At 41.5% G+C, this 19,651-nt stretch overlaps 2 protein-coding genes across 7 annotated transcripts in view; both read left to right on the top strand.

Annotated features, from left to right (window-relative positions):
- Positions 1-8,068, top strand: part of mast3a (microtubule associated serine/threonine kinase 3a) — a 30,671-nt gene extending 22,603 nt beyond the window's left edge. For all 5 annotated transcript variants that reach the window (XM_006786741.3, XM_087832594.1, XM_035905985.2 and 2 more), the window contains 9 exons: positions 180-289; positions 467-648; positions 1,582-1,703; positions 1,805-1,993; positions 2,269-2,492; positions 3,688-3,810; positions 3,957-4,093; positions 4,438-4,622; positions 4,717-8,068. In XM_006786741.3, coding sequence (XP_006786804.1) covers positions 180-289; positions 467-648; positions 1,582-1,703; positions 1,805-1,993; positions 2,269-2,492; positions 3,688-3,810; positions 3,957-4,093; positions 4,438-4,622; positions 4,717-5,567 — 2,123 coding nt within the window. In that variant the 3' untranslated portion in view covers positions 5,568-8,068. The remainder of the gene's footprint in view (positions 1-179; positions 290-466; positions 649-1,581; positions 1,704-1,804; positions 1,994-2,268; positions 2,493-3,687; positions 3,811-3,956; positions 4,094-4,437; positions 4,623-4,716) is intronic.
- A 1,556-nt stretch (positions 8,069-9,624) lies between these two features.
- pik3r2 (phosphoinositide-3-kinase, regulatory subunit 2 (beta)) overlaps positions 9,625-19,651 on the top strand; it is a 31,651-nt gene continuing 21,624 nt past the window's right edge. Inside the window, exons 1-2 of one of the 2 annotated variants that reach the window (XM_006786738.3) lie at positions 9,625-9,856; positions 16,276-17,161. In XM_006786738.3, the coding sequence (XP_006786801.1) occupies positions 16,843-17,161 (319 nt within the window). In that variant the 5' untranslated portion in view covers positions 9,625-9,856; positions 16,276-16,842. Of the gene's footprint in view, positions 9,857-14,486; positions 14,616-16,275; positions 17,162-19,651 lie in introns of those variants that run through there. The other variant, XM_006786739.3, reaches the window with a different exon arrangement.

The raw sequence follows: 19,651 nt of genomic DNA, 5'->3' as shown, positions 1-19,651 counted from the left end.
AGACGCACTGCATTGTTAAAAACCTGTGAGGAGACGTTCATTTGGAAATGAGCTCTCAGAAAATGGATGCTTTTACGAGCTAAATTTGTAGCAATGCAGCATGGTGGTAGTTTTAATTTGGATAGGAAACTGTTCCCAGTTTGTGATCATTTATTGCATGCCACCATGTTTCCCTCCAGCCCGATCAGAGCGATACTGTCATCTGGGCTCAGATGACGATGAAACAAATGATGATGAATCATCTCTGGAGCTACGACAGTTCTCCTCTGTAGCCCACCGCTTCAGCAAGGTACTCGTTACTACTCATGAGTTATAATCAATATTAATACCTGGTTCATGGAACAAAGCAAGACTTTTTGTTTTGGTGTTGTAATTTGGTTAATGAAATACTTCTGGTTGTTTGTAGGATAAAAAAAAAAATCCCTTCTTCTTTAATCCATGCTACCTTTTTCCTCTTAAACTCCAGGTGTACAGCAGCACAGAGCACCTGTCCACCTCGACTCCATCCAACCTGAGCCTGTCGTCATCAGACCGAAGCCACAGCGAGGAGAAGGAGGACCGATGGGAGGGCAGGGGAGTCCTTTCCCCTGGTGACGGACACAAACATTTGGCGAGTGGAGACAAGAGGGCAGATGGACACAGGGGGAGGTGAGAGCATGGAACGAGGGAGAGTGATGTCCTTATTATGAGAACAAAACTATCACAGCCCTCTCCGTATTCACAAAGTATTTATAGAGGTCTTTTCACGTCGTTTTGTATTAAACCAATGAGCCATTGTAAAGTTCCCCCAGTTGGATGTTTTCTTGCATGCATGTCAGATGGAGGCCTTTACATTGCCCACGGGTGTGAACACAAGTGATATATCCATTCAGCGTTTACTGAAGCCTCCCTGTGTGGTGCTGAGTGGAGTGAACCATTAAACCATAAAAGAGAAACGGGATATCTAAGAAGAAAATTGATAAAAACCACAAAATACCAAATAAGCTCATTTTGCTGCAGTTTTCGAATACAATATTTAGGGCTGCAGCTATTGATTATTTTATTAATTTAGTAAAAGCCTTGACATAAGAACACCCCAAGCCCCCCTTTAGACTTACCGATGTTTACTGCTTCCATATAAAAAGGACGGCTGGAGTCAGCCTTCAGCTCATCTTCCTATTTTAATGTAGCTTTACTACTGTAGCTTTAGAGCTGATTTTTTGCTGTGTAAAATAAATGGTGGTGGACGAAGAGGCCTTTCTTAACGTCTGAGTTTGTTGATCAGGTGCTTCAATGAAGGACTCTTGCTAGCTGTTTCCCAGTAATGGTTTTAATGGTGATTACAGGAAGAGAGCTGCTGTTTAGAAACACTTTTTAATTTAAAATAATTGAATCATTCACATTACTCAGTGACTCATTGCAGCCCTAAAAGTAATGCACTTTTTAAAAAAAGTAGTGGCAGTTCTTCTTGTTTTTATTGTTGAAAGACATTTATTGTGTAGTTAGGAAGGAAACTGTTGTTTACTGCCCAATTTCTAAAAGAGAAACTTAACTAAAATCTGCATTTTTATTGGACCTGCATTTTACCTTTATCTCTCTCAGTCTCCGTCCACGTGCGTCATCCAGCTCCTCACAGTCAGAACGCAGCACCAGCCCACTGGTAATGAACAACACCCAGAGCTTTGACATCATGCCTCGAGTTGCCATCCCTGCTGATGAGGAGGGTAAGAGTATAATAGAGTATAATAAATGCAGAAACTACCTTATCTACTTTTTTTTGCTGCTGTGAAACACTAGTACTAACACATTGTACCCACTATTGTAGATGGGATGGTTTCCAACCTGCGCCGCATCCGTCTCCGGAGCAACAGCACAGGTACGAGGCCATCCTTCAGGAGGGGGGCATCTCGACGCATCGCACATCAGTTAGAGACCCCAGAGAAACCCAGGTCCCCCTCTGGAAAAGTCCCCAAGTCTGCGTCAGTCTCTGGCCTTTCACTCATCATTACCCCAGGTATCTTTGCATCATGAATGCATTATAGAAAGTGTTTGGAATTAAAAGAAAATGGTGACAAGAAACGAGTGTTCATGTGTTCACAGTGCCCTCTACAGCCTAATATTGTGTAATTATTGTAAATATTGTAAAGCACATTATTTATATTGAAGTCAAGATTAGAACAGTGTTTGTTTGGTTTTAATTACTGGATGCAGCATTTTAAAAACAGTAGTGCTTACACTTTATAAAGACTCAGCTGTGTTTCTTCCTGCTTCTCTTCTGCTCCTAACTAGATGACTCAGGAGGTCCTCCTACGAGCCCCAAATCTTCTTTGTCCCTATCATCCAACCCCTCGTCCAGAGACTCGTCTCCCAGCCGCGATCTGTCCGTCAATGTCAGCTGCCTCAGGCCTCCAGTGGTTATCCACAGCTCTGGGAAAAGGTTTGGGTTTGCGCTGCGAGCCATCAGAGTCTACATGGGAGACAGTGACGTCTACACCGTTCATCACATGGTCTGGGTATGTGATCTTATCTGGTACTGACTAGATTTATACTATATTGGGAATCAAAAGCATAGATGTTTAAATAACTTTATGGCCTCATTTTCTGCGCTGGCCCTAAAAATGAGTGAAATCAGCATCACCAAGCTCATCAACATGCAAACACTGAGAGACTGTTTGCTAGTTTTTAGGTATGCGTAGGTATAATTTAAAACCAAATGACTGAAAATAGTTTCCAGCACATGGCAAAGAAATTGTGCCATCTGCTGGTTTCCTGTTGGAACATGTCAAACTTCTTCTTTTACTGAACTGAGGTTTTAAACAAAGCTTATGAAATTTGGTATGATTCGTTTTACATTCTCGCTATTTGACAACAGCTGCTTCACTCAGCCAGAAAGCCAATAGTCAGACTCATAGAACCCCAAAAATTGACCCTCCTCAATCTTTAAAAAAAAAAAAAAAAAAAGCCTTTATAGAAGCCTCTTCATAGCCTTTCACTTTATAGGAGAACTCTGTGGTCATAATTTGATGGACATGGTCAACAACAATACTCAGACAGGCTGTTGCATGTAAACGATGCTTAGTCAGTACTAAGAGGCCCAAGCAGCCAAAAAATATTCCCCACACCATTACACCACACTGAACCGTTATTATAAGGCATGATGGATCGATGCTTTGTCAACCATCTGAACATTGCAGCGGAAATTGAGACTCATCACCCAACATTTTTCCAATCTTCTGTTGGCCAGTTTTGGTAAACTTGTGTGAATTGTAGCCTCAGTTTTCTGTTCAGGAACAGGAGTGGCACCCACTATGGTCACGGTTCAGAGATGCTCTAATTAGTTTCATATGAGTCTGTATATACCTTAGCATTCACAAACGCTTGACTCTCATCTGATCCTGAGGTGGGGTTGAAAATTGTAGGTGTACTCACTGTCAGAGCCCTGAAGCTGTAGGACAAGCTGCCTGATGAAATCAAGTCAGTAGACTCAGCGACCTCTCATAAATTTCTTCATGAAGCATACCTTTATTCATGAAACCTTTATGCTGCCGTGATACTTTGTTGCTATACGTGATATTTTTTTCACACAACAAGTTTAAACTAAGTAAACCAAAAACACTAGTTTTACTAATTGCATAGGTGAAACACAGCAACAGCCATTTAGATGGTTGCTTTACCAGTAATTGTGAGGTTGTGTCTGTTTGGATCTAGTGCGTTGAGGAGGGCAGTCCTGCACACGAGGCAGGATTGAGGGCAGGTGACCTCATCACTCACGTCAACGGAGAGTCGGTCCAGGGTCTCGTACACACTGAGGTGGTGGAGCTTTTGCTTAAGGTATGTGGATAACGTGTTTGTTTTGTTTTTTTTGTTGCTTTTTTAAAATGATCATTATAATGTATGGAAGATTAAAACTGTCAAATTAAAGAAAGAATTTAAATAGAAATATCAATTTTTTATTTTATTTAATTTTTTTGCGACAGAGTGGCAACAAGGTGACCCTCCAAACCACTGCTCTGGAGAACACGTCTATCAAGGTTGGACCTGCTAGAAAAGCGAGCTACAAGGCCAAGATGGCCCGGCGGAGCAAAAAGAGCAAAAGGAAGGACGGACAAGACAGGTACACGGGCGAGAATGAAATCATACTGATGAATCGGACATGTCTTACTCCCGCTTGAAGCCTCATGTTAGATCTCAGATAAATAGCAGAGTTCCTATTTGCTGATTTTACAATTATAAAGTCGGCAAATGGAAATCTTTTTTTGTTTTTTTTCATTCTGCAAGTATGATTCGTGCATTAAAAACCTTAAAGCCTCCAAAAAGCTTTTTGTAAGAGAGACGGAGTGATGCTCCTAGAGAAGCTTTGATCAGCATTACAGTAACACGAGTTGGCTCCTTGTCTCAGATGTAAATGATGTAAATTTGATTTTTTAAAAACTTTTTTTTATTAATTTACTTTTGTAGCAGACGACGCAGCATCTTGAAGAAGCTGTCTAAGCATACACCGCCTCCACCCATGCAGAGCAGTCGTAGCTTCTCTTCGGGGTTCCACCAATCATCTAGTGACAGCCTCTCTGGCTCACCAACACAAAGCCTCTCTCCTGGGCCTTCAACACCTTGTCGCTCCCCAGCCCCTGACCACTCTGGAGGTGAGAGAAGAGGACGATCGTTCTTATAGTGATGTAGTTGTCTCTTTCTGGAGGAAGTGTATCCACTAAATCTAAACTCTTTTTTTTCTGTTAGATTCAAGTTCTTCTCCTTGCTCCAGCTCTCCAAACTCGCCCGTACCACAGGCTCGTCCCAGTTCTCTTCACGTCTTGGGTCGCTACACAAAAGCTGGTCGTTGCAAGTCCACCAGCAGCATCCCTCCTTCACCTCTGGCCTGTATCCCACCACCCCAATCTCTTTCTCCCCAATGCTCGCCATCTAGCCTCCCAAGTCACCCCAAGTCCCTGCACAGTTTTCACGGCAAGACTTTGTCACCTCCTACAATCGCTCGTCATTCTGTGCGTCCTCGCAGCGCAGAACCGCCGCGCTCACCGCTGCTCAAGAGAGTTCAGTCAGCAGAGAAACTGACTGGTGACAAGATGACTGGGGGTTACCACGGAGATAGGAAGGCTTACAGCACCCGACGTCACACTATGGAGGTGCCCTTGTCTGAGGGAGAGGGGCTGGAGGACCTAGAGGGAGACAAAGCTACAGGGTTTGTTTGCGTAGGCGAGCACGGCCGCCAGGGCCTACACATTGGAGGACAGAGAGGCCACCAGGACACAGCCAGCGGAGGCAGCGATCACCACCGCTCTGCTGCCTTGCCACAACACCGCAGCACCAACAACCACTCAAAAGAGATGGTGGTGATGAGGAAGCTGGCTCTATCAGAGCGCAGAGACTCCTTCAAGAAACAGGAGGCGGTCCAGGAAGTGAACTTTGACGACTTGGAGGAGGCAGCTCTAAGCCCCACGCTTCCTGTCACACAGTCAAAGGCGTTCAAGGCATCCTGGATCAACTCGTCACAGTCGGAACCCAGCGGCAAGCTGGGATCACAGGGTACCACACCGCAGAAAACCAAGTCAAAAGACAAAGAAGGGCGTTAGTTGTTCAGTTTTATTTTGCAGGGATCACAGGTCAGAGAAGATGAGGCTTTGACCTGCTATCGTACTTGCATTTAAAGGCCTTGCATGTGTCCAGAAAACTGTGACCAAGTCCCACATCATCACAGAAACAAAGAAGAGTCTGCATTTCTCCGTACCATACGCATCCTCCAACACTGTTAACAGATTAATGACTGCCAAACGATGTTTACTTCAGAGTTGCTCGATTTCTCTCTCAGTTCTCAAATCACTGTGGCGCCTCTAACGGATGTAATTGTAAATATTTGTTGTTTTAAACGAAGAAACTTATTTATGACTTTTTAATGATTGTTTGTTTTTGTTTTGTTGTTTTTTAATTTGTTTGTTTTATTGTTTTTTTTTTAAGTTGCTAAAAATGCCTCGGACGCTTCAGCTGTTCTATTTTTAGGAAGTGCACAGGAGAAAAGCCAGGCAACAACTTCTCAGTGTGGTCTTAGTAGGTATGGAGGGAAAACAAAGATAATATTAGTCAATATTGCAATATTCATATGATTCTTTTTTTTATACTGTTGTGTGTGTGCGTGCGTGTATGCGTGTAACGGGGTGTTGTTTCATATACAGACTGTAGTGCTCATCCTGCACTGTATATGCTAAAAAATTCCATAACACGTTTTTTGCTGCCTCTCTGAAGAAATCTATCATGCGGATTGTGATCGTGACGATTCGGAGTCATTGTTTCTCGACGCAGGGCATGTACAAATCGGAACAAAAGAAAAATAACAACATTGCAACAGTTGTCAGCTAAGCTGTGGCGCCAAAGCATGGTTTAGCTTAATAATAGGTACTGTAGTTGTACATAAGAGGCCTCATGTATGCTTGGGTCTACTGCCACTGGCTGTCCTGTTTTTTTGTTTTGTTTTTGTATCCGTGCTGCCACCCGTCTGTAAGTTGTTTAAATTATAACCTGATCAACACGCAGGTGTGTAGATAAAGCTTTGTGGCTACCTTCCCGGCTGCTGCATCCGACCTCTGATACCTTTGTGAACCTAACCTCCGTCCAGCTCCTTACAAGCGTAGTCTAGCAGAAGTGTTTGCACAAGTCGTAGCTGCCGTGTAACAGTGAGAGTACATTTATATTTCAGGGTGATCTCTTTCTCTGTGGGATTCAGAAATTGTACAGTGGATGCAACAAACAAATCTGGCTCACTTGGCTGTTTTTTTTGTTTTGTTTTTTTATGTGTTTTATGGATGAATGTTTACATTTCAATGCAAATATGTGGGTGGACTTCAGTGGAATCTGTTAAATTATTGTATGGGGATAAAAGAGAGGGGAGGCGCAGGAGAGGCAGACCTGAGGCCCTGGGTGGATGAAGGAATGATTCAGTGGTAATCTCCTTTTTGTATATTTTGATATGGAAACAGTCTTGTTGCAGTACTAATTACCTATGCTGTTGTATATCATATAAACAATGGTGGACCTTATAACAGCTATCAGTGAAATGTAAGGGTGGATGGACTCGTGTAAGATGTGAGTTAAGTGGCATGGCTTTAATCCCAAGTTGCAATTGACTTTAAAGAGTTGTGCATCTTTTACATCCCAGTAAATCTCCATGGTTTTACTCTAGATTTTGAGAGCTTGGAAGTTTTGATGGATAGGCCTTGAATTCTTGAATTTGAGGCTTTCAGCTTTAAAATTTGTTTTTTACGGTGAGATATAAACAAATGGTATTTGGTTTTCCATTATGTACTCTTTAACTAGTTTTTACTTTTAAAAAAAACATCTAATCCCGTTCTTGTTTCTGTTTGTTTTTTTTATTAGTAGTATTGTTTTACTCCAAGAACTGTTTGGATTAGCAACTAAAAAAAATCAAACAAAGTGGTTAGAGAAGAGGAATTTGTTGATTGTTCCTCTTTTTGTGAAGGCTCACATCTATGTTTTGCAGTCAAGGGAGATTTAAATAAGGGATTTCTCAAAGAATTTCAGCATATTGAACCTTGGATAAAGGTTATGTTGTGTGAATGAAAACGTGGACCTTTTTTCACTGTACTTTAGGGAGAAATGTGTGTATGTGGGTTTTATCACTAAATTTCTGATGCAATATACATTTTAATATGTTCTTAGTGTTGAATTGCTTTATTTTTCATTGTAGTATCCCATGACTTTTGTTGGGTCACCCTGTTAAACTTTTATAAATCAGGCACAGGTCTGAGCAGCAGCCCATTTTGCATCAAATGAAGCATCAGAGTGAACTCCTTGTCTCTGATCGGCTTGTGCGTTCATGTGTATGACAAATTCACTGTAACAGCCCCCACCCTTCACATTTTTCACTTGTGTTTTTGTATTGGTGTGCCCCACCACCATCACCACTCAACCCCCTTGTCTCTACGTGGCAAACTGCCCTTTGTGAAATGCCTACCATGTGGGTATCTGGTGCAGACTGGTGTGACATTGTCTGTTATTCTCTTGTCTCAACAGTGCTTGAAATAAATGAATTTCCAGAGGACTGGAAAGTCCAAGACTACAAGATGTTGCACTTGTCATTTGTCCTCCTACAATAATATTTGCACATTTACAGTACTGTATCAAAAAAATATATAGTTTTTCTTACTTCGTGCACCCATTTCTTAATTATTAGCTTCCAAGGAGACAAACTTTCTTGTAATTCTTTAAGTGCTCTGGAGCAATAGTTCTCCATGATTTCTGAAGGTCTTTTCAAAGTTTTTTGGGGGGGGCGTTGGCTCTTTTTCTTTAAATCATTTTTAGTCCAGTCCTTGTACTTGACCATTTTAAAAGGAATTTTAATTTTTCCAATTTAAAAAAATAAAATTAAAAAAAAATGTGTAACCAGTGTTGTGTAGCTGAAAACGTTGTACATCTTAGCATGGTATGCAGCAGGTCCTTAAAACATTTGAGGAAACTGGACAGTGGGAGACAAAATAAGAAGAAGCAAATCTAAAAACTAGAGCAGATGAACCTGAAAATCATGTCCTTAAAAATGGGAAAAAGTTCCTCAAAGAACTGACACAGGACTCGGATACCTCTATCCCCTTTAGTTGATCCATCACTGTTCACTGAAACCTCATCAGAGGCTGTGTTAGAGATCAAATTGATGGAATTATGAGTGCAAAAAGTAGCCTCAGATTTTAATCAACCATTTGGAATGCATCTAATGAGCAACAGCTTCGTTTTCGAGCATGACAATGATCCCAAACACCCTGCCAATTACAGGTAGGAATCACCAGTATGCAACCAGCTGCCAGCGAGCTGAGTTGAATCCCCTTGAATTGCCCTAATCTATAAAGACTCCTTCACAGTCATGGCAGCATGTTGGCAATCTGCCTGTATTTATAAATTAGAGGTTTTTTACAAACCTCCAACAACCTTCCTTTAGTGATTGCAGTCCATCCAAGCCAGAAAGCAACTCTTTGTGGAAAGGTTGCCTTCTGTAAAGTGAGATGAGCCCTCTTGTTCATAGTATTTCCAGAGTATTTTCATTTATTTAATATCAATATCTGATGTTCCTGTATGCAAGATATTGCAATACCATACTGTATAGATTTTTCCTCCACCCCTACTGCCAATGCAAAGTTAAAGTATCCCTGGGAAGAAAAGCAAATCAGTCATGGATTGGTCTCCCCAGAGCCCGGACCTCAAAATCATTGAAGCAGTGTGGGATCATCTAGACAGCCAACATCCAAAGGAGAGCTCTGAATCCTGGATAACCATTCCTAAAGACTACTTCAAGAACTTACAAGAAAGCAGCTCAAGAGAGTCAAGGCCGTGCTGAAGAATAATTTATATTTGATGATGATCAAGTATTTTACGCTAATTAACACATTACAGCACATGGATTTAGCGCGTGGTTCACCGCTTTCTTTTTTCACATGAACACATTTCTTTAGTTTAAATGTAGCTCAAAACACACGATTTGGAGACTGTCTGCTTCAAATTTCCGTTTTTGTTTTGTTTCTTTTTTTTGTCTCCGAGTCTATTCGGTGACCCCCTCACTGATGGTTCGGACATTTCCGCTCACGTTCGTCACTTTCCGCGCACTCTTATATAGTTCCCACGCGCCCTCCTTCCCTGCACCGTGCTGAGCTGGAAAATGGCTGTGTGTTGGAGCAGGGAGTTATGAACGGGAAAAGAAAGAAAGAGCGAAAAGAAAGACGCGGAATTAATAAGTGAACCAAAGGCTTGCTGGAAGTTTAGAGCTCACCGAGAAGCCGTCGTCTGCAGACAAGCCAACACTCTGAATCTTGTGTGCGACTTTTGCTACGAAGCCAAAAGTGCGAAGAGTCAAGAAATATCCACGGTGAGTTTTTCCAAGTTATTGCACATTTCCAGTACGGCAGCCACTGTACTGGAAAATGGTGGAAGCGCTGCAAGTGTGCTCCGCACACGCAGCTTCACGTTGGTGACTTGTGTCCTACTTTTAAAGTTTAAAGGAGACCTACTTTTTTTGTCTCGCTCGTGTGCGTTTCTGTGCTCTTTACGGTGAAATGTTAACTTTAATTCGCCCTCGCGCCGCGCTGCTCGGTGCTCGCGCTCGCTGACGTACAAATGCCGAGCAAGTTTTTTAAGCTGCTTCAAAGTTTAAACCGTTTTCTCTGGCTTATTTGTTGACGTGAAAACGATTAAAAATGACTTGTCAAGTTTGCCAGAATTGGTGCTAAAATATTCTGTAATGTCAGTGTCTCAGTAGTACTGTTTAGTTGTATTTTAACGCTACTAAAAAGACCCATTTGCAATATATTTGTAGTGTACTCCCCGTGTATACCATTGCTAGTATGTGTTACCAGTGTCTTTACCTTGGCTGCAGACTATGGGAGGCCTAAAGTAGCTGAAGGCCTGACTAGATGCGTCTCTTACATCCCTGGTTTAAGGATTTGGCATCCATCGAGGAGTTAATGGAAATTGTGCCACTTGCATAATGAGACAAGCCACTCAACTGTGCTGAGACCCCGCACCCCCCTGTCTTGTAATTATGAATCGAGCATTATGCAACCAAATGTCAGTCCTCCATTATATGCTTTATCGGTGTGATGCATGACTTGTGGCAAAGCTTTCATTCTTCTCTCAAATGTCTTGAAATGCTCTGAGTGACTGGCAGGGCTGTTGTATTTAAATGCCCCCCCACCCACACACACGTACACACACACAAACACACACACACACACACACACACACACACACACACACACACACACAAAATAAAAAGAGAGAGGAAATAGTGGTGCTTCTTGAAATGCCAAGTGACACCTCTCAGAGGGGGTGAAGAAAACCTAAACTAACCTCAAGTTCCAGCAGAGGCACTAAAGCTGTGGTTATTTTTGTTTGATGTCGAAGTTAAACTGAAATGGTCCTTTTTTATCAAAATAGCAGCAGAGTTCGTCTTTAAGGACAGTTTAGTCATGTCTCGCCTGGAAATACTGCATATTCTGTGCTTTGTGGGGTTGTGATTTTTTTTTCTAACTTCCCAGAGACAATCATGAGTCGACTTAAAGTCCTAGTCGATTACCCTCCTGACCACAACACACTGGACACAAATCTTATTGGTCGCTTGCAATTATCTGGGACTTGTCTTTTGCTTTTTCCTGCAATCCAGGAATAACTTGCATTATCAAAACTTCTTTATTGTATCAGATTAAACAGATTCCTTTTAGAATTTGATTAGATTTGTTGTAATAAATGTGTTATAGATGTAGGCTGCAGTATGCTACCTGCATATTACCAATTTTCGGTCAAATGTAGTTGGTTATGAAAGGGTTTGGGAGCTTTTTTTCTTTCTTTGAGGAGGAGATAAAGGCACACATTATCTTGTTTGTGTCTTGTGTTTTCAAGTGATGCAGACTTTGCAGGTTTATCAGATTTGATATCTTTGGTGAAGTGGAAATGTTTAAATCCATAATCTTGACCAGATGGATTAAAGTTATCGCTTCTGATAAATAGAGTCCTCATTAACTTTAGAGCGTTGCAGCATAGTTGACTTTCCTGAACAGTGCAGTCTTGGTGCTAAATAATCTAGCAGATGTTTCTATTTAGCAAAGTGAGCTTTTCGGCTTCATTTGCGACAGAATTCAGGTGAACGAAACTGGAATCATAAAATTCGTAAGAACCAATTTTAGTCTGGAAAGTTAGTCCTTGCAGGCTCTGGTGTTTTTGGCCCGTCCTATCTGCCTGTGGCGCAGCAGATTTTTCAGATCCATGTGGACAGATGGCCTGCGGCCAGACTGCATGCATGGTGGTTCTGTAGTCAGTACTTCCCCAGCAGGGCCGTGAAGTACCAAAACATGCATACACAAATACATTGTTTGTGCCCACATAAATGTCTGAACTTTTGGTTGCATTGTTGTGATTATGAAAGTTTTAAAGAGAAGAAATGATAGTAATGCTTATGAATAAAAAAAATCCCAGAATTTTGTCTGTGGAACAGGGAGTGATCTGTAATGTGACGTGTTAATCTTTTGTTTGTGTTTTTAAGCTTAGGGTGCATTCCTAAACTCCTCAGCTGTTTTTAAAAAATAATTATTTGGTCAGACAGGTTTCCCTTGCCACTTTCAGATGCAGTAGTAACTACTTTCTTTCTGGCCTAGATGGATGTAATCAGTGTTTCCTTATTTTGGTGACATGGAGATGTGAGGGATCTTGCCAGTTAGCAACTCTTTGTTCACGCATAATCTCTCTAGTAGTTTTAGATGTGTTGTCACTTTTTGAGGAGCTTTTATTGCACTGATCATTAAATTTCCTTTTTGTTTTCATTCTCTCAAGAAGATTAATACTACAAAAAATCATAATCAGCAACATGGTGTTATACATCTGGTGTAACAGCTTAAAATGTCACACTGCACCACTGTTTGAGGGGGACTAAACCAACTAAGGGACATGGACATGTGCGCATCCAGTACTAAAGCACTGTGTCCACTGTGGAAGTGTTTAAATGTTCAAAGAGATGGACCTTCTCAAAGTTAAGCTTCTTGAATGTAATAAACTTTCTCAGACATGACCACTGAGCTGTTCAGGTGGAAGTAGTAAACTAAAAATGGCATATGGCAATGTTAGCCTCATGTGTCTGTTATTTACCACAACTGAAATAACCTTATTACCTATTACATATATTTATTTACTGTGTTAAATAAAAAAGTTCTTAATCATCATGAAATCATAATTTTTCTTCGCTATGACTGAAGTGATCAAAATTTGCATTTTGAGTGTAAAGAAGCTCACCAGCATCTAGATCTACATAGAAACTAATCTACCAGTTACAAACAGTGTAATTACTAATAATCTAACAATTATTATATATATTTAAATCACCATCATGGATCGGTCCTAAGGAAAAATTGGCTACAGCGATACTCTACATGAACATTTCTATTTTAAATGTCATCCTCGAAATCACTTTCTCTTAATTGGCAAATTAGTCATCATGAACATCAAGTTTGTTTACTTTTGTTAAAACTGATGACCAAAAAACCCCAAAACAATGATAATAACATGAAAAAGATAAATATTTGTTCACATTTGAGTTTTAGCACATTCCTCTGCACTTGTATATAAACATTAGAAAAATTAGAAAAACAACCAGTAAATAAATAAAAGATTACATCTGTTTAAAATCCACTGATTCGGTTACACAAACCAATTTTACAAGTAGTGATGATGTAAGATGTGTGGCATTTTGATCCTCGAGCAGTGTCAGTGATGCCTTTAATAGCTTATTTGGCATTTTATATACGCATGCTGGTGCAACAAACAGGTCAGCGCTGTGCTGGCTGACTAAACACATCATTTGTTTTCTTTAGAAAGCAGACTTCAGTTTGTAGGTCTCGATTTAATCACACCAATAATAAATGCAATATATAAAATGTCAGTTACCAGAAAAAAAAACCCACACAGTGAAAGACTAATAAATTATTAGTGACATTTTTTAATAAGTATTTTATTTTGTATTATTTATTGTATTTTTTTTTAACTGTATCCCTCTCCCTGTGAACTCAGAAAAACAAACATCATCTCCTTTCATCCCATTGCACAGCTTCACTGTGACTCATGGAGTTTTCTCCAATCACACTTAGTCTTGAGTTTTTCCATGTTTTCTTTTACATCTTTCTCCCAGGGTAGCTGCACTTGATTTAAATAATCACTTCAATAAATATTACAAACAGTCATCACAGTTGCAAAGATGAAAAAAGTCAAAGGTGCTGGAAAAAGTGGAGTTGTTTAGGTCAGATGTTTTATCACTGCCTAGATACATTTTCTAATATTAGAACATTTCCTTGATTTGCCCGGTTTCTCTGGTGACTGGGGAGCACATGGCCAGAGCAGCAGCCAATCAGAGGCCAGGATTAGCTTTCCCTCTCTCTAGCAACAGTGAGTTACTCGCTGCCTATTCATTAATTATTTTCCTGTGGTCTTCCTCAGCCGTTTGGACTCTGCTGATAGCAAACTGCTCCGTCTCTCACTCTCTTTTCTCGCTGCTTTTTGCCGCTGTCTGCTCAGACTGAATGCAGTCTTAAAAAACGCATGGATCCACAGACGCTGAGCTTTCCAGCTGCTACTGCTGTGCTGAACTGTGAGCTACTACAACACTGCCAGAGTAGGACAGGAACAGAGATGACTCCTCTCTCACCTTGTGCGACTTTTTCTTCTCTGGAACTAAATACTAAAAGAGGACTGGTGAATAAGAGCGCTCTGCCTTTTCCTCTACCTCCTTTTCTTCTTGTTTTTGCTGCTTTACTGCAGCCGGACTCGGACTATAAAGAACTAAATTATTACAGCAACTGGAAAAACGGCTGGACTTTTTCGCTGGTTGAGGATCGGGAGGGGGGGTCAGTTGGAGGCAGGACTCTGTGTGTTTGGGGGGGAGTGGAGAGCAGGTGGAGAGAAGAGGGAGGGAGTTTAGGGTTGGGGGTGGGTGGGTGGGGGGGTAATGGTGGTGTGAGGATTGCGGGCTGTGGTTGGGTATGCCAGTGCCACGTGTCTAGCCTGGCACCTCTTGCTTCTCGACTCGAAGGATGTTGGACCGAGAGTCTGGCTGAGCCTGTCCGGCTTCCCTCTGAACCTAAAGTGGGGTGAGTTTTGCACTGTGCAGCGTTCTGTTATCACAGTAACTCTTGAACCTTTTTTATTAAAAAGACAACATCCTTATTCACAAAGCTTTGCAGTGAATGTGCGTTCGCTTTCGGAATGTCGAGGGGGGTGGAGAGGATAATCTAGACTAAGGTTCAAAAGCATGCACTTTGGCATTCAAGGCTGCAAACTGGACGTTTCGGTGAATTTTTTATGCTTTTACCCAACTGTATTTAAGCGTCTGCAGCACATTATTCAAAATACTGGCCATTTATGGACATTTATGAAACGCTGGTACAGCGTCGGGCCTCGCAAACCAGGCCTGTGGTTATTGAGATTTGGACGTTTTGGAAAATTGCCCCAAATGCCTTGTTACTGCCACATCACGATGAAACTTCCATCAGTCGTTGTGCCACTTTCACCTTCACTCTCCACCTGCTTCTTTTCCTCTTTGACATCACGTCCAGGAAGGTTAGTAGGACCATTGTCCTTGATTGGTCCACAGACCACAGATGTCGTACTTAATCTGGAAACCATAATCTCTCTTTCTCGCCCACTCCGTCTCATCTCCCAGCATAGTTGCAGTTTAGCATTTAGCATTTTTAAATTTCAGCCGCTCGAAACTCGGCCAAAATTGCCTATTAATTTTTCCACGATTTACTGTGGATTTTATAACCAAGTGTTTCCAACATGTACTTCCAAAAAATGTAGATTTTTTTTAAATTTTTGGTTGATTGACCGACAGATTTCATTTATTTACTTTAGTCAAACCTTTAATACTGATATATTTAGCATTTTAAGACTGCTGTGTCGCTTTTATAGGATATATATTGCGCACTTGCGCTTGGCATTTAATTGGGCCTTGCAATCGGCTTTATCAGAGGACGTTCGTTACATTTCCATGGACTGACCTTTTTGCTATATGTGGAAGCTATGAGATAAGTGACTTCAAGGGGTGTAATATGAATTGTGATGGTTCACTGTGGTTTCTCAGTTGGCTGTCCATTCAACGTTCCCATCTGAAGCAGGCTTGGTACAGTAAATTTGACAGAAGTCAAAATATTTCTTAGGCAACACAGAGCTACCTTTTTTCTCTCTGATGGAGAGTGAACTGTTGCAGAGGGTTCTGCACGTCTTAGAAAATTCTGGTCGCCCTACGGTCGAGGTGCAGTCCTTATTTTCCTTTGCATGCCAGTTCAGCTAAAACCCCTTTTTTGGGGTTCTGTTAATCGTACGTGCTGTCGTGTGAGTTGAAGAGACGTTCATTTCACAGGAAAACTTATTGTTCCTGTGGAAACTGTGACGAGTCAGTTAAGGCTGTGAGTGTGTGAATGTAGAGTGGAGGGAATGGAGGCTCCTGTCCAGGGACCCAGTCTGCTGTTGGTTATGACGCAGCAGCATCATCCGAGCTCTCTGTCCTAACCGAAGACTGCACAAATGCATGGAGCTGTCGCAGTTCGCCATTTTCATGCGCCGCTTTAGGCTTCGTTTCACATAGATATAAGTCGCGTTAATTATTGCCATTTATTGAATAGATTTGACCTTTAATCCTTTTTTTTTTTTTTATTGTTTTTTTAAAATAGTTTTATTTACTTTAATTTTTTCGACTAAATTTTAAGTCTTTTTCCTAATTTTAATTTTTGCACTTTTTATTTCCTACAGGTCGGTCATTATTCCTGCCCCAAACATGTGGGATATCTGAAAGAGCCAGAGAGGATTAGAGACCTTCCCACCCTGGCACTCGTCCGCCAATCAGGCCACTTGATTTAACCGCGGAGAGCCAACGACACGGGGCCTGTCACTGGGAAAACCCTTTTCCAGGCTGTTCCAGTAGCACCCAGCCAGCAGGTTTTTGCTGCTTGAAAAAGCATGTTGCCAACGATCTCCCTCTGCTCCATCATCTGGCTCAACCGGGGTATCAAGCTGAGGAAAGTGCACCAGTCCACCAACACCGGTCAGGTGTAAAGCCGCTGGCACTGCAGACACAAAAGCAGCAGAGCTCCTCGTTATTAACTTTTAAAAATGCTGCTGAGCTTCGGCTGACTTCCCCTCCTTTCATCCCCCCGACCCTCTAAGCCACTGTACCAACACCAGACTCTAGTAACTCAGCCACAATTTTGGTTTCAGAGGTGGATTTCTGTCTAGCCTAACCCTGTTGTTACAGCGGGACTCAGGCCGATCCTAAATCCTCGAAGCGGTGGCCATTTTACTTTTTGCCTCTGTCACAAAATGGCGGCGGAAGGTTTCCAGTACCGTGCCCTCTACACATTCACCAAGGACCAGGACGAGGACTTGGATCTGCAGCCTGGAGACCTCCTTACAGTCAGCAAGGCCTCTCTGATGTCCATGGAGAACTACCAGGAGGGCTGTGTGGAGCACCCGGAGCGCCTGGGCTGGCTCCTCGGGTACAACGAGCGCACTAAGCAGAGAGGCGACTTCCCAGGGACGTATGTTGAGTATGTGGGCCCCATCAAGATGGCACTCCCATCGAGTCAGCCAAGGTCCCAACGACCCCTGCCTGCAGCTCCCAAACCAGAGTCAACTCAAGGTAGGGGGCACTATTTAGATCATTTTCTTTTTTTCTGTTTTTTGTTTGTTTTTTTGTTTGTTTTTAGCAGCCAGTGGTGAGACGCTCACGGCACATCACTATTGTAAACTAAAGGTGGCCTTTAAAGTAAAAAAGATAACATAATAACAAAGAGTGAGATATCATTAAATTTTAAACATTTTTAAAATATCAGAATAATTTAACTTGCACATATGGGGATGTGAGCGACTAGTCGGGTAGGCGTTTAATCATTGATCCCCTCACTCGTACGTGCCAGACATGCTAGCTGACTAAATAAATTATTCTTATTTTATTACTGTACAACAGCCACTGTTTCAAAGATGTTACAATGCTGCTGACCTCCACCCTGACAGTTATTGCTGCATCCTGCGCGCTCTCTGAATAGAAGCTGTGAACGAGTAAAGGTGGAATGATGCTAACGAGCGCTGTTCTGCTGTAGTTTCATATAAAAACGAGTGGCTGTATGTTGGGCGCACAATTTGGCGACATTTAAAATATGATTTAATCAACGAGGAAATGATAAATGGTTTCATTAAGCTCCTAAAATATAGAATTTTTTGGGCCTGAATTTTAAATGTGTCCATTTAAAGTAGTTTTAAGTGTTTCCTGAGGGTTTTCTGCCTCTTAGTCAGCTAGTCTCATTTTTTCTTGTTTAAATGTCTAGCCAATTAGTTAGTTAGAGTTAGTTTGTTAGTTGGCCTTGAATGTGCAGAAAATATTGATGCAGAAATATGCTAAATAATAGTTTGTTTATTTTGCTCCCTTTTACCTTTTAAGAGATGTTTGGTAATTTTGAGCTGCATTTGTTTTTGTTTTTTGAGGTGGGGAGCTTTTTGGTCTGTGTTTGATAAGACAGTGGGGAGAAAACAGGAAAACTGGGACAAAGACCAGGGGGAGACACACAAACCTGGTGCTCCTTCATTAGCCTTACAGTGTAGAGATTTTTATTTTTATTTTTTTTTAGGTCTAACAGTTAAACTCGCTTTTTTTTCCTCCCAAAGTTTTAAAAGAAAAACACAACTTCTCGCATGCCCAGCTGTTAGCAGCAGCTAGTTTGGTGTACTTGATGTTTTCATAAGGCTCTCACATTTGGCAGTGACCGCCAGTTGACCCTTTAATCTATACTAAGTAAGCTTTACTTCTTTGTAAGCGTAGCCAACTTAAGTCTGCGTTGAATAATAAAGTGCTAATCCGTCGACTGACAAGACTCTATCAGACTCTACTGGTCTGGTATTGATTGTGTCTGTCTTTGCGGCTCTTGACGCAGGAAAACTTGTCTCTGCAGTGCACAAAAATGCATGCCTCTCTTTTGCTGTGACCCCTCACAGTGTAATCAAGAATCACAAAGGCTGGAGGGCTTGTTGATGCTGTTTTCAATTGGACGTGCCTGGGTTAAGGATACTGGGAGGATTGTTTGGCACTTTTGACAAACTGACATTTTTATAGGTGTGTTTTTAGTTTGTCAAATGAGGAGTTATTCAACAGTAAAAGGAATACAACAGCCTTTTTTTACTCAGGGATAATGCTCTGCTCTGTCACACTCCTCTTCACTCCCATGGCTTTTATTAAAGTACTGACATTTATTAATAATGCTAAGAATCTGCTCTGAGCTGCAGCAGCTTCCAAGTCAAACATTGACTTGGCATGCACTGGTCTACCTTAGCAAGCTCAAGTTCAAGTAAAACTTTGATTTGTGACCAAAGTTCTTCCACACTCCCAAGATTTCCATCAATTTCTTCTAATTTACACTTCATTGCTTTTGGATTCAGCTGGTTAATTTATTGCTTCCTTGTTCTCCACATAAAACCACACATTCCTCTCCTTATTCTCTGTAATTCCTTTTTGCTCTTTTTTTTTTTTTTAATGACAGATGTGCTAGTACCACTCTGAGCACGTAGGCTGTGAACTCTGAATTACCTCTGGTGTATCCAATTGGCTGATCATGGTGTATGGCCAAATACACGGGGGCCTCATTCAACTAGTGTGATTTTTATTTCTCATTTTTCATTTTTAGTGTCATAGCTGTAGCACAAATGTCTGCAGAATTATCAAATTTGATTTTTTCATGCCGATACTTAAAGGCTGAGTGAAGGACATGAATTAGGGAATAAGCAGGGGGCTTTCTCCAGCAGAAGCAGGTAAGGACATACTGTAAGTATCCCGTGCTTTGACTGACAGTGAGACAAACCAGTTGGGCAGCTGGCGCTTGTGTCTGTGATTTGGAAAGACAGGGGCAGAAGAAGCAAGTGAAATAGGGGAAGAGAAAGGGGGGAGGTGTGGGCGAGAGGGAGGCAGGGCAGTGGCTCAAGGAGGGGTACTTTGGCTCAGCACCAAAAGTGCATTGTACATTAGAAATGGTCAAACTTTACAAATATCATCTTCATTTCCTTGAAAGAACAGAGGCCCTAGACTTGCTGTGAATAGAGCTATTGTTGCTCTGGCACCATTTGCTATTCACAGAGATGGTAA

Source organism: Neolamprologus brichardi, chromosome 18 (genome assembly GCF_056152115.1).
Source record: "Neolamprologus brichardi isolate AB-2024 chromosome 18, ASM5615211v1, whole genome shotgun sequence".
In the NCBI taxonomy this organism is placed as follows: Eukaryota; Metazoa; Chordata; class Actinopteri; order Cichliformes; family Cichlidae; genus Neolamprologus; species Neolamprologus brichardi.
This window is presented reverse-complemented; position numbering and strand designations above follow the sequence as displayed.